Consider the following 12,794-nt stretch of genomic DNA (forward strand, 5'->3'; position numbering starts at 1 on the left):
TTGGTTTTTGAGCCTGCATGTCAATTTCTAGCTCTGCTTAGAGGGTGGCCGAAGAGGGGGTCAAGGTTATGCAAGTTTAAATTACGTTGTTGCATGCCTTCCTTCTTGTCTCTTCCGTGAGAATCTGAATCGTTGTATGTGTTTTCTGGTTCATGGGTGTCAGATTCATGGAGCCAAATAGGAAAAATTGAAACTGATATTTGTGTGTGTGTAACTTACCGCATGCTATTGTTGCCTTTGTTTCATGAATTCCCGAACAGAGCATGCCATTTCAGGGTCGATAGCCATCGGAGTTGAGTTGTTAAGAGAGAGGAAACATGTAATATAGGAATATGAAGTTGCATGTTGATCTTATTCTTTATTTAGTGGATCTGCTAATGGTTGGGAGTAGGATCTGAATTTTCTCTCCCTTGTGCGTGCTGTTATTGCTGTTGAGGGAGATTAGGAAATGAATTAAAGAGCAATATCCATATAAATATATACATATATTAGTTAGTCGCTGTAAATGAAGACATGGGTTCAACCGAAAAGAAATATTATATATATATAAAAGTTATGCGTGCGCATTGTTGCTGTCAAGAGAGGCCGATTTGGTCCATGAAATATTAAAATAATGAGGTTGGTTGGATGTATTTGAGTTTCTGGTCTATGACTCTCAAAGCAAGAATTTATATTTATGAAAGAATGAGTCTAGCTTCAAAGCGTGAGATCTAAAATTTTGGAATGTTTGGAAGAATCTAAAGTGATTAAGTTTTGAATTAAGGATGTTTTAAGTTATATTTAGAAGTAGTAAAATGAAGATTTAATTATTGTTGTAAGGTGGAAAATTTCCAGATTTGAGTGAGGAGCTGAATAGAGAAATTATATTTGAGTTTCATAGGGATTGTTGTTGAAACAAGGGTGATTAATCCTATTAAATATGTGAGAGTGAATCTGGAAAATTTCCAGATTTGTTGCTAAGTGATGTTTAAGGAATATAGTCGGTGAATAATAAAATAATGGATTGTTAAGTTGGAATTTGGTACTATGGGTTGTGAACTGAAGGCTTGAGCATGGGGTTTTGAATGGAGGACAAGATTGATTGAGATTTCAAAAGGACAAGTCAAAAGTATTTTGGAGGTATTGTAGAAAGGTTTTGGGAAAGTGATAATAGGACGGTTGTTGTTAGTGTTCTAACTTGGGGAATATATTTATATACATGTGGATAAGAATATGGAATCTGAAACTCTACTAAAATTGTTGATTGATGTTCTCTTAGACCAAGAGATTGTTCAAGTTAATTAAACCAAGTTAGAGATCTGAAAATGAAGGTCCAAATCTTGTTTCTGGAACTGAAATTTCAGAACAACAAATGGTTCTGTTTGCAATATTTTGAAAGATAAAATGAAAGGAGCATTATTTAGAAATCTGATATATATATATATATATATATCCATGTGTGTATATGCTCGGTTTCTAGGTGTAGTTGCTGCCCCTATGTGTTAGAAATTGATTCCTCAAATGTTGGAATAATTGTAAAGATCTAGAATTTCCAGATTTGAAGAGTGGGCTGAGGGATTGTTTGATTTCGGGTTCTGAAGCTATGAATGCTTTATTGCTTGAGGTTTGCACATAGAATAAATAGTGATTTTGTTATATAAATTATAGTTGAAGATTGATTATATTTAGTTTTAAAGGATAGTCTTGAAGTTAGGAATAATTCCCAGATTATGGAAGGTAGAGGAGTTGATCTAAAATTGATGGTTGAGATTGCTTGAGGTTACCAACTAATGAATAGAAATTTCAAATGATTAGAGGATATGCTGGCATAGATTAAAGTCTCTATAAGAGGATTATGAAGCTATGGGAGAATATGTGCATGTGGGAGTATGCTTTTAAATCTGGAAAATGCTTCCAAATCAAGTGCAATGTTATGTGAATCATTGGAGATATAAATATACATGTGTATAGGCATGTGCTGTTATGAAAACTCAATATATAGTTACTGTTTAGTATCTCTAGATGATGAACAAGTATTTTTAGTTATTAAATTGAGTTTAGAAACTTCAAATGAAGTGGTATTGGTATGGTTTAAGGATGCAACATGAAACATCCTTACTTTAACCCCTCAGAGTATGTATTTGGAAGCGTTACGGTTCAAGCGATTCACAAAATAAGTTCGTAGATTGAACTTTGTGATTGGTTCTCGGGTTACTGTTTATTGGTTAAATTTCAGATTTTTCAGTCCAACTTTGAGCAATCATAACTCTTAGCACACACATCCATTTTAAGTGATCTACTACTTGTTTTAAAGCTTAACGTGTGTACTTTAATTATACCAAATTTCATGAGCAGAGTCAATCATTTGCCATACTTCTACTCTGTCACTATTTTGTTGCTTGATTAGGGATAGCTTATCCCTTAACTTGCACTAACAGTTCATGATTAAAACTTTCCATACATATATCATTCCATTCATACACTAACCATTCTGATACAATATCATAGCTAATTACACAAGCCAACATCATCATTTATCATCACATACCATCAATGGCACATTTACAGCATATATCGGTATATACGGTGTACAACGTAATACAACAAATTTCCCCAAATCTTTTCTTCTTTCCTTGCTTCCACTTCATGTATCCTTCACTTGATCATATCACCTATTATGGTTGGTTAAGAGAGGGTGAGATTCGGGAGAATCTCAGTAGCAAACAATAACTACCCAAACATACATGGCAAGCCTGACATTTATAACATGCTTGCAACTTAATATCTTTATAACATTTTAAATACATTGGAAGCATCAAAATCATCAAAATCACATCCTCGGCACAAGAACACTGGCCAAAATATTTCCTCAAGTTATACAATCATGAAATTTAACCAATTTCAACATAAAACCACTTGATTTGTGTTCCTTTTAAGCCATTGAACATTAATCTAACATCAATTTCATCTCTCTTCACATTTAAAAATTTTGTGCAGCACCTCCCCCAAGGGTTTCAAGATCCCAAAAATCATTAAAATTCATAACCAAGCTCAACAACAACAAGAGTAGTGAAAACTACATCAAAAACCATGAGTATATCTTGTTTTAGAGCTTGATCTTACATGGGACCACTTAGCCTTTCTTTCTCCCTCTTCTTTCTCTCTCTAGAAACTAGTTTGCCAGAGCTTCCCCAACATTTCCATGACTTAGGACAAAATAAGAGGGAGGGGAGGGTTATTCATAGAAAACAAGACCGAATTTGGGTTGTTGATCTTAAAAATACATGGCTTGATCTAGACCGTCCATTTTCTCTTTTAATCTTGTCGTGACAAGTGTCCCATGACATCATGCTTACCTCATCATCATGACGTCATGCTTACATCATCAATCCACATGCTTCTAATCCAATTGTACACGTGTCTTGCATCCGACTGTACATGTGTCTTGCATCCGACCGTACACGTAATACCTTCTTTTCCCATCACACCGTACACTTGTCTCTTCCATTTTCCTTCATCATTAAGGCATTAAAATAGGGAGGAAATTAATATAAAATTCGTGTAAAATACAACCCTTAGGTATTCTTCCACGTATCTTGCCATTTTGCATCATGTAGAATACTTTTTCGAGCCCTGACTTACTTGGGACCACTAGGACATGTTATGACACCATTTTCTCACCTCAAATAAATCCACATGACATTATATAACATGCCCAAAGAGAGAGTGATGCTCTTCCCTTGTTCTTCCATTAAAATAATTAATAATATTTATTTTGAAGTGATCTTGACCGAATTCTTTCTACCGGTCCACAATTCTGAGAATCTATCTCTAGGTACCAATACTATTTATTCATCATGGGGAATTCCTTTAATTTTTTTTAAGTCTAAAGTCAACCTCTAGACATTTGATTTTGACTTTTCACGGATAGTATGCAAAGAGGCTTTAAATTCCATTAAAGCCAATCTCTTTGCTTTTTGGGGACGGAATTATTTTTAAAACCTGTGATAATTCCTCAAGTATTTTCTCCCATTTTCTTCCAATTATCTGAGGCCTCCCTATGCTTTAAATAATTCATTTTCAATAATATTCAAAATCAGTCAAAACCTTGGGAATTCTATAATTTCCTTCTAGTGGCATTTTCGTCATTTTTAGTTTCATACAGGCCTCTAAACCTTATTCCTATTTTTTCTAAAATTTTTCTGAAATGTTCAGGCCTTAACCTATCATTTTCCATTTTCTAGGATTTTTCTGAGATTTTCAGGCATAATTTTCATTTTTACCCTTACCAGCTCAAAACTGTACAAAATTACAATTTTGCCCCTAGTTTGGCTTAATCTCAAATTCACCTCATTGAGGCCTCCAACATAACTATTGTTCTACATTCATCTCTATTTCTTATTCTTGGGCCTTGAGACTTCTTCTGAGTCTCTAACTTTTTCTTTTCTCAATCCCAAAAAACTTTCCTCTTTGCGATTAAGTCCCTAGGAATCCCTCTATCCTTCCAGGAAATCTCTAGGACTCCTGCCATAAGGGGTCTAGTAGCCTCCAATTCAGCCTAATTTCAGTACTTCTAGGCCCAAAATCCGGGATGTGACACAACATGGTCCTTAAATATAATAACTAATATATTATCTTTGATCAAGATGATCAGTTACTAAGTAAAGTGGATGTATGTGTTGAGATAAGGAAGGAAGCATTCCAAAGAGAATAATTCGAATAAAAAAAATTGTCCAGGATGACCAACTACTAAGTAAGGGTAGAGATTAAAGAAGATATAGGATTTAAAGAAAGTTGTTTAATTTATGAATTGTAGTTGGATAAAACATTAATCTACCCTTACGAACATTATAGGTTTTGATATCTACTCAAGCCCACCAAGAAGCAGAAAGAAGGGAGAACGGTAAGGTTTGATTTGGAGGGAACCAGCCCAGGTAGTAGTTTTTTCTTACCGTATATTTATGTATGATTGTTCTATGTCTGTTTGTGCCATATTACTGTTCCAAAGCATGAGAACATGTAATCCTTAATTCCTTGCATGAGATATTAGCTGTGATCACACGCAGCTGAATGATGTGGGGCCTTATGAGCCATTATTTGCGCAGCCTTATGTGCCATTACAAGTGCAGCCTTATGAGCTATTATTTATGTGGCCTTACGAGCCATTGTATGTTCGGCTTTATGCGCCGTTGATTGCACATTCAGCTAATCAATCTGACTATGTGTCATTGCACTTAAATGCTTTTTATGCATAGCTTGCAAGGTTATGTTCCATATAGCTTGTTTTGCATGCTTTATGTAATTTACATGTGTTTGATGGAAATTACTACTACAGAGATTCTTTAGAATGTCACCCTCCCATACATGATGAACAGCAAAGGCTAGTAGCTCGAAGGATAAGGAGGTTGTTTAAGAAGAAGGTGAGCTGGTCAAAGAGTAGAGATACCTGCTATATTATGTACTTATGAATTAGAATATTTTTATAAGTTAATATTTGTACTCTTGTATATGTCATATGGGCAAGTAACTTTACTTGCTTTATGTAAATATTATTTTGTATCTTTCATAAGGAGGAGAGCACTGTCGGGTGCAGGTATGTACTATTAACCAAGATGGTTACTATATTTTTAATACAATATTATGAGATTACACAGTATGAAATCATTCTAGGTGATAATAGACTAAGTTGAAAGTAGGGTTAATTGTAGATCACTCTTCAATTATTCTAAAGGTTTGAAATGTTTGATTGACAGATTCTAATGTTGAAGGAAAAAAAACAATTTTCCTATCTTTTCCCAGGTCAGAAACTTGGCGTTAGTGATTCACAGACATTAAAATGATCCTACTAGTATCTAGAAAGTTAGGTGTTGCAGGGTGATAAACAACAGTTTGGTTATAGTTAATGGTTATTGATAAACCTATTTTATTTACTCCACTCTATTCTCATTTATAAGTCATTTACACTATAATCCCACAAACCAGGAAATATATTAAATTAATAATTTTTTCACATTTTGCTCTTATTAAAGGAAGGGTGAATAAAAAATATGTTTTATATTTTTGCTCATCTATTTAATTCGAGAAGGGTAAAATTAAAAAATGCTCATTAGTTACTCCCTTCATGCTTTTTTATAAATAAGAACTACCATCATCCTCTTATTCCTAAATACAAGTAACATTTGCAAGTTGTCTCGAATCTGTGGCAAATTTTTTATTTTGCCTCCATTAATTATTTATTTTAATATCCAATATATTTATTATCTCATTTTTCAAACCATCATCTCTTTCCATCAACAATTTTTCTCTTTCGTAATTCTCTTTATTATAACAATTTTTTATTTTCTTTCTCATACTCTCCCTTTTCCCTATAAATAAGGGTATTTTGAAGAAAAAACTTTTTAATTTCTACTTATTTATTTTCTTTAACTAACTTTTTGATCTGTGTAATGGAGTCTAAAGTTTCTTCTAAAACAGGACAGAGGGAGTATGTTTTTCCCCCCTAAAACACCCTAAATATCTTTTTTTAATTCCTTTCCTCTATCTTCTACTTGATTATTGTTAAGAAAATATTAATAGGGTTAATTTGGAAAAATTTGATAAACATATGAAATAGATCTTCCATATAAGAATAACATCAACTACCCAATTAGGTCTTATATTAAAGACTAGAGCAATACTAATTCTGGTTTTAAATATAGGAACTAGATAAGAGTTTACTTTGATTCTAATATAAAATTTTAATCCACTTTATTTTTCACATTTATAATTTTTTTCCAAGATATCCCTATTGATTATAAATAGTAAAGGGCTTTTATCAATGTGTAGTTACAATACATATAATTTGAAATTTTATAATAAGGAAATCAACAAATAACTAACCAAAATATGTATTAAATTAATAATATCAATTTAAAGACCTATCATATAAAGTGGTTAATAGCAATAACAGAGTTGTAAATATTTTTATAAGAGTTGTTAACAACATTATGAACGGTAAAAAATCTCAGATTAAAAGCTTGAAAAACATGTGTTTAATTTAGTTATTGAAGTTATGAATATTGTTATAAGAGTTGTTAATCATGTTGTGAAAGTTAAAAGAATCTTAGTTTAAAAGGCTGAAAAAAATGTGGTTAATAGCGTTAATGAAGTTGTGAGTATCATTCAAGGGTTGTAAATCATTAAAAGTTGAAAAAAAAATTCCAATAAATAGTTGCTGTTTGCTATAGCTCTAGTAGCCGGCCGATTGATGGAGTGACTTGAGGTTTTTTCTTTAAAAAAATAAAGGGTGATATTGTAAATTAACCAACACTTAAAAATTTCAATTTAGTCATTATGACTAATTTAAAATTTTGTAAGTTTAAGTAACTATTTGAATAAATTCAACTATCATTTTATGGGAAATTTTCTTCCTGTTTTTTTTTCCCCCTTCTCTCTAACAACCCCCCTCCTCATGCTTCTCTCAACAAACCTCATGTTTCTCTCTCCAGTCTCCACAGTCTTCCCTCCCACGTAGGCGAAGTCTCCACTCTCCACATTTGGAAATTTGGAATTTGGATTGTTTTGTTGATTTTTCTTTTTTCACCCACAGATTCTTTTTGCTATTTTCATTGGCTCCTCTTTTTTTTTTTTCGTTTAGCATTTGGATGGATTGTGGATTCTTCTTTTTGTTTTTTTTTTTTCATCATTTTTATTTGTCTAAATTAAAGAATAAATAAACAAGGTCTTGACCACTTATACTGGTTCAGGCAGTCCCTTGAACCAAGTCAGATCCAATCCAACTTTAGGTTTGTACTAGATTAGACTTGACCATGGACTGCATTATGCAGCCTAAAGCATTTATCAAACCAAGACCTCAGGCTGAGCATCAACATAGTCCATGCATTATCCTAATTTTAACAAACCCTTAAAATTAAATAATTTAAATTTTATAAATAACAACAACAATAATAATAGTTTCATTTAGACTAAGTAAACTTAATAATAGAAACTTACTAAATCCAGATCCCTGTTGATTGGCTTTCAATTTGAATTATAATAACTATTCCAATCAACATGTTTAAAATGGATCGTCTACTTATTCATGCATGGCCTTCGCACAGTCTCCAATAAGTTCCGTATACGTAAGGAGGCGTTTTACGTGTTAATGTAACGAATGTGAAACTCCTTTTGAGTCCACGCCTCATTAATATGTTTAGATTGTCAAATGTGTGCTGACTGATGGAAGAATGATGGGGTTGGGGCCTATGATGTGCGTTGCTTTATAAATATCAAGTGGTTAAATGATGCCGTTTTTAATTGTTTATGATTTTTCGAAGAAAAATAATCTAAAATTATGCTTATTTTCTTTGAAAAACCATAAAAAAAGATTAAACCTGTACCATTTATCACTATAAAGTATTGAAATATCACTTATTTTATATAGAATATAATAATTAAAAATGAAATTAAAAAAGCATTTGAAAAGTTGGAGCATTACAGAAAATATTAGATAATAATATTATAGATAAGCACATTATAGACCCCAAATCCAAAAGCGACTTTGTTGCTTTTCATAGAAGGAAAAATAAGAATGAATGAAAAGATAGAAAAGAAATATATATGGTGAATATATATATGGTTAATTTCTCGACTATTCATGTTTAATTTTGTTTTTGATGGTTCTAAAGGTATAGATATAATATTCACTAATGAAAATTTAAAATGCCTATTGGAGACATTAAAATGAGATTAGTTAGTTAAGACTTTGTATGAGTGGGTTGATGACCCAAAGTCTGTATAAAGAAGGCTTTGGTTCATGATTAAGTGTGATAGCATATGGACTCCCTACTATGCGCAAGTCAGTGGTTAGCTTGAATTTTTCTTTTCCAATTCCCAAAACTTTTGGGATTGATTCATTATTAGCTGTTGTAATTGGGCTTTTCTCTTCCATGCACGAGTAATGAAGATGGTTTTGTTTATTTTGGTTTGAATTATTCGTATTGCATTAGTCGTTGCTGCCAATGCCTTGTATATATTTGGCAACAAAAAAAAAACAAGGCCTTGTACCACTGCTGTCCTAAATATAAGTTAATTGTAGTATATTTAATGCCTGTCTTTCATTCTTACCCATATTTAATTTTTATGGGAAAAAATAAAAAAGGAGAGATATAAGAATGATTTGTAAATATATAGTGAGTGAAAACTTTAAGGACGAAATTGGAAAATTTTGACAATTTAATGCATTCTTTTACATGAGAGAATGTGTTACAAATGACTTATATTAAGACCAGAATACTACGTGTATAGGAATAAATAGAGGAGTATAATTTATGTTGACTTTGTCATACCACCAAAAAGAGTTCTCCGGTTGATTGCAATCAATGTTCTTCTCACTTTTTTTTGTTTGGGCTAAAGTATAGGTATCCTTCTATTTGAAACAATCCTCTTCGAGGCACTATTGAGCACTGAATGTGGAAACCTCTCCCAGTAGGGATTATTGTGCTATTTATTGAAAGTTGGAGCTTACAACCGTAGTCCGTTTAACATGGTTTATGAAACAGCTTTTTAATTATGATTTATAAAATATGATGTAAATGTGTAAGAAGAGTTTTATTGCATCGGTTTACATATAATGTGTTTGTAAGTGATTTTAAACGTAATTTTCAAATGGGCTTAAAAAAGCCTTGGAAAAAGGTGTTTGACATCACTTGAGCTACAAATAAGTGCTTTATTCATTACTTGTTTGCCTCTCTCTCTCTCTCTCTTACACACACACACACACAAAAGATAAACGTAGCACCATCCGAGCCTGAACTTATTAGCCCAAATTGTAATATCTTGCAACAACTTTTTCTGAAGTTTATAATTAGGCTTAGTTGTTTAACTTGCCAATGATGACCAAGGAACAACTCCACGTGTCATAACATCGGGCAGCCACTAGTAGTTTACTTACTCTACTTCCTATCAATTATAATCGAGCGGCCCAGTTTAAGCTCAAGCTTGTAAATCAGCAATTCTCTGGGGCTTTAAAATAAATTACTTTAGATATCCAATATATATTTATATGATCATAAATAACAAAATATATAATGTGTTTCACTATAATTATTCAATAATTTATGACATAAAACAAGAACTTGACACTTACATGGTTGGGTAGAAAGCTGCAGTATTGGTAGAGCGTACTCCATTTGGTGAACCCATGTTTCTTCGGATCAAGATGGATCCTTTCATTCCCCAATATTATCCTCAGGAGTTTTTCGCAATCCAATAATCTTTTCCATCATTTGAATCATACCCAACAATCAAAACAGCATGAGTCAAATTGTTTGATTCCCTGGGACAATCCTCACCTTCATGAATTCCCTAAAAATAATAAAAGAGCAATCAGATCAAACTTAAAAATGAAATAATATTGATACTTACTCCTCAGGATTTATCATCTGATTTTGTTACACAAGAGAGCATCATCTAATGGTGTTTCACGTTGATAGTAACTAATTTTGACGGCAGTATTCCCATTCTGATTAAGAAGCATATACAGAGAAATAAGTTAGACAAAGAGAAGCATATAAATATACACAGACACACACACATCATCTTCTCTGCTAATCCCACCATTTTTTATAACCCAATCAAAGGCATTAGACGGCCATCCTCCTGAACAACCTTGGCTCATGGAATCACAATCTATGAGTTGTTGTTCAGAAAAGGTAATAAGTTCCCTTGTGGCTATTGCATGTTCTGATTCAATGGCTGCAGCAGCTGCAAATGCCCAGCAACTACCTGTGAATCATCGTTAAACGTAAATCTATATGAGTCCATTGAGTATCAAGAGAAGAACCAATTAAAAATGATTCTACGTGTCCCATTTTTTTGGGATATGAATGACATCAATTAATCATGTGGGCATCTGTACTATATATATTTGTGTGTCAAGTCTATGCTCATAAATAATTATCCTTCCAGTCCCTAATATGAGAGCTAGTTGGGATGCTAGATTTTCAATTCAAAATATAAGACTTCAATTCACTTTGCCTCACATATTTATCATTTTTTCCCCAAACTAATTTACCTAATTTATAAACTAATATATAATCTAATGTTATACAAAGTTATTTATTTTAGAGAGATTATTGGATCCTATTTGTTATAATTAATTTATTTATTTAACTTCGTGAGTTATCCAGCAAGAGTAAAATATATTTGTACACCTACATGAATTAAGTTGCCTGAACAAGAGAGGCTGACCACATCTTTGTTGGTTTTAACTCCAGTGACAACTCTACGCTGTCTCCAATCCATGGAAGCAGGTGCTTTAGAGGAGTCCTTCTGCTGCTCCTAATCGGTCGTCATAGTGGCCGTGGTGTTGGTGGCAGCGGCAGGGACAGAGGCGATGGTGGTCGGCATTTGAGTTCATATCAGCGAACTTGTTGAGGGCCAAACGATACTATAAGGCAGTGTAATTTTAATCTGTTAGCATTCATCTCTGGAATATATCTGAGATTCCTGTGGAATATTTGGAATCTGGTTTCACTCTCTTCAGAGTTTGGATAGATTCTTCCATGCTCCTTCATCCATTGTCGGAATATCCCAAACTCGTTCTTTCTTTGAAGAAAAAACAAATCCCTTAGTAGGGAATACTGAAGAGAGACTTGTTAGAATGGAACAACGTGCTTATATTTGATGTTTCAGATGCTGAAGATCTGTCAAAACTTGAAATAAGCTCATAAGCTTATATATAGTGTAATTCTTGATACCGATTCTTTTTTTTTTTTGGGGGGGGGGGGGGGGACATTAAATGTTGTATGTCAATTTCTGTTTGACTTATATCGTGCCTCACAATTTCCAGCTGGTTCGTTGATCTCATTGGTGTGATTCATGTTCGTATGAGATTGTTTCTTCATTCGACGTTTGGTCAGAAAGTTCATTATTATATAATCCATTTTGGTTCGACCAACCTTAAACAGGGGAACATCAATCATTTGGTCCCTATAATTTTTTTCTAAATTGTAACTCAATTCCTGGACTTTAACTTAATGTAAGTCAATATCTACGGTTTTCATTTTGAATCTATTGATCCCTGAGTTATAACTCGATGCAATTCATTACCCATAGTTTAGCCATCCTAAGCATTAGAGCCTAAGTTTAAAAATTGAGTTATTTCCCCTAAGTAGTTAAACAACTCTTCTTTCTAAGATTATTTTGGACTCTTATATAGATTGAATACCTGCCGGGCTTGATCAGAAAAATAAATTGTGGTTTTATATTTAGAATTAAGAGGATATTTAAGTGAAAACCAAACCATGATTTTAAAAATAATTTTATAGTATACCAAGTATGTGAAATGAATTTTGTCTCAGTTTACGTAAAAACATTCTTTAAAAATGCTTTTAGATTGAACCAAACACCCCTTAAATAAAATCCTTCTATTGTTTTTAATATTTAGGACAGGGGTAGTAGAATATGTGAATGAAAACTACACTTCAATTTAATTTGTGACAGACCGACCGCCAGAGAACGTTAACATGTGTATAGTCGAAGTCCAAACGTGTGGAAAATCAATTTAATGCGTATCTAATGTTTATTTAACATATTGACTATTGACCAGTGAGTCGATAGATATTTATTCAATATATATTGACTAGAGAGTCAAGAGCCTATCGTCTTTGAAAAAAAGAAAACAACAAATTGACTTCTCTTCATCAGTTAGAGTATGTTTAGTGAATTTTTTTATTGAAAGTAAAGGGTTAATACAATTTTTCATCCCCAAATTTGCCTTCATTCTAATTTTGATCCTTAAATGTCAAATAATAGGTTTTAGTGCCTCAAATTTA

The 12,794-nt window shown here is 32.8% G+C and overlaps 1 protein-coding gene across 1 annotated transcript; it reads right to left on the reverse strand.

Annotated features, from left to right (window-relative positions):
* Positions 1-10,206: 10,206 nt before the first annotated feature.
* On the reverse strand, positions 10,207-11,262 carry LOC114750571 (P34 probable thiol protease-like). The gene is made up of 3 exons (XM_028939167.1): positions 11,190-11,262; positions 10,553-10,743; positions 10,207-10,323 (listed from the first exon to the last, which is right to left on the reverse strand). Exons 1-3 carry the CDS (start codon positions 11,260-11,262, stop codon positions 10,207-10,209), a joined length of 381 nt encoding a protein of 126 aa, XP_028795000.1.
* Between the last annotated feature and the right edge of the window lie 1,532 nt (positions 11,263-12,794).

Source organism: Neltuma alba, unplaced genomic scaffold (genome assembly GCF_004799145.2).
Source record: "Neltuma alba isolate B1F8T4 unplaced genomic scaffold, ASM479914v2 tig00006530_pilon, whole genome shotgun sequence".
Lineage (NCBI taxonomy): Eukaryota > Viridiplantae > Streptophyta > Magnoliopsida > Fabales > Fabaceae > Neltuma > Neltuma alba.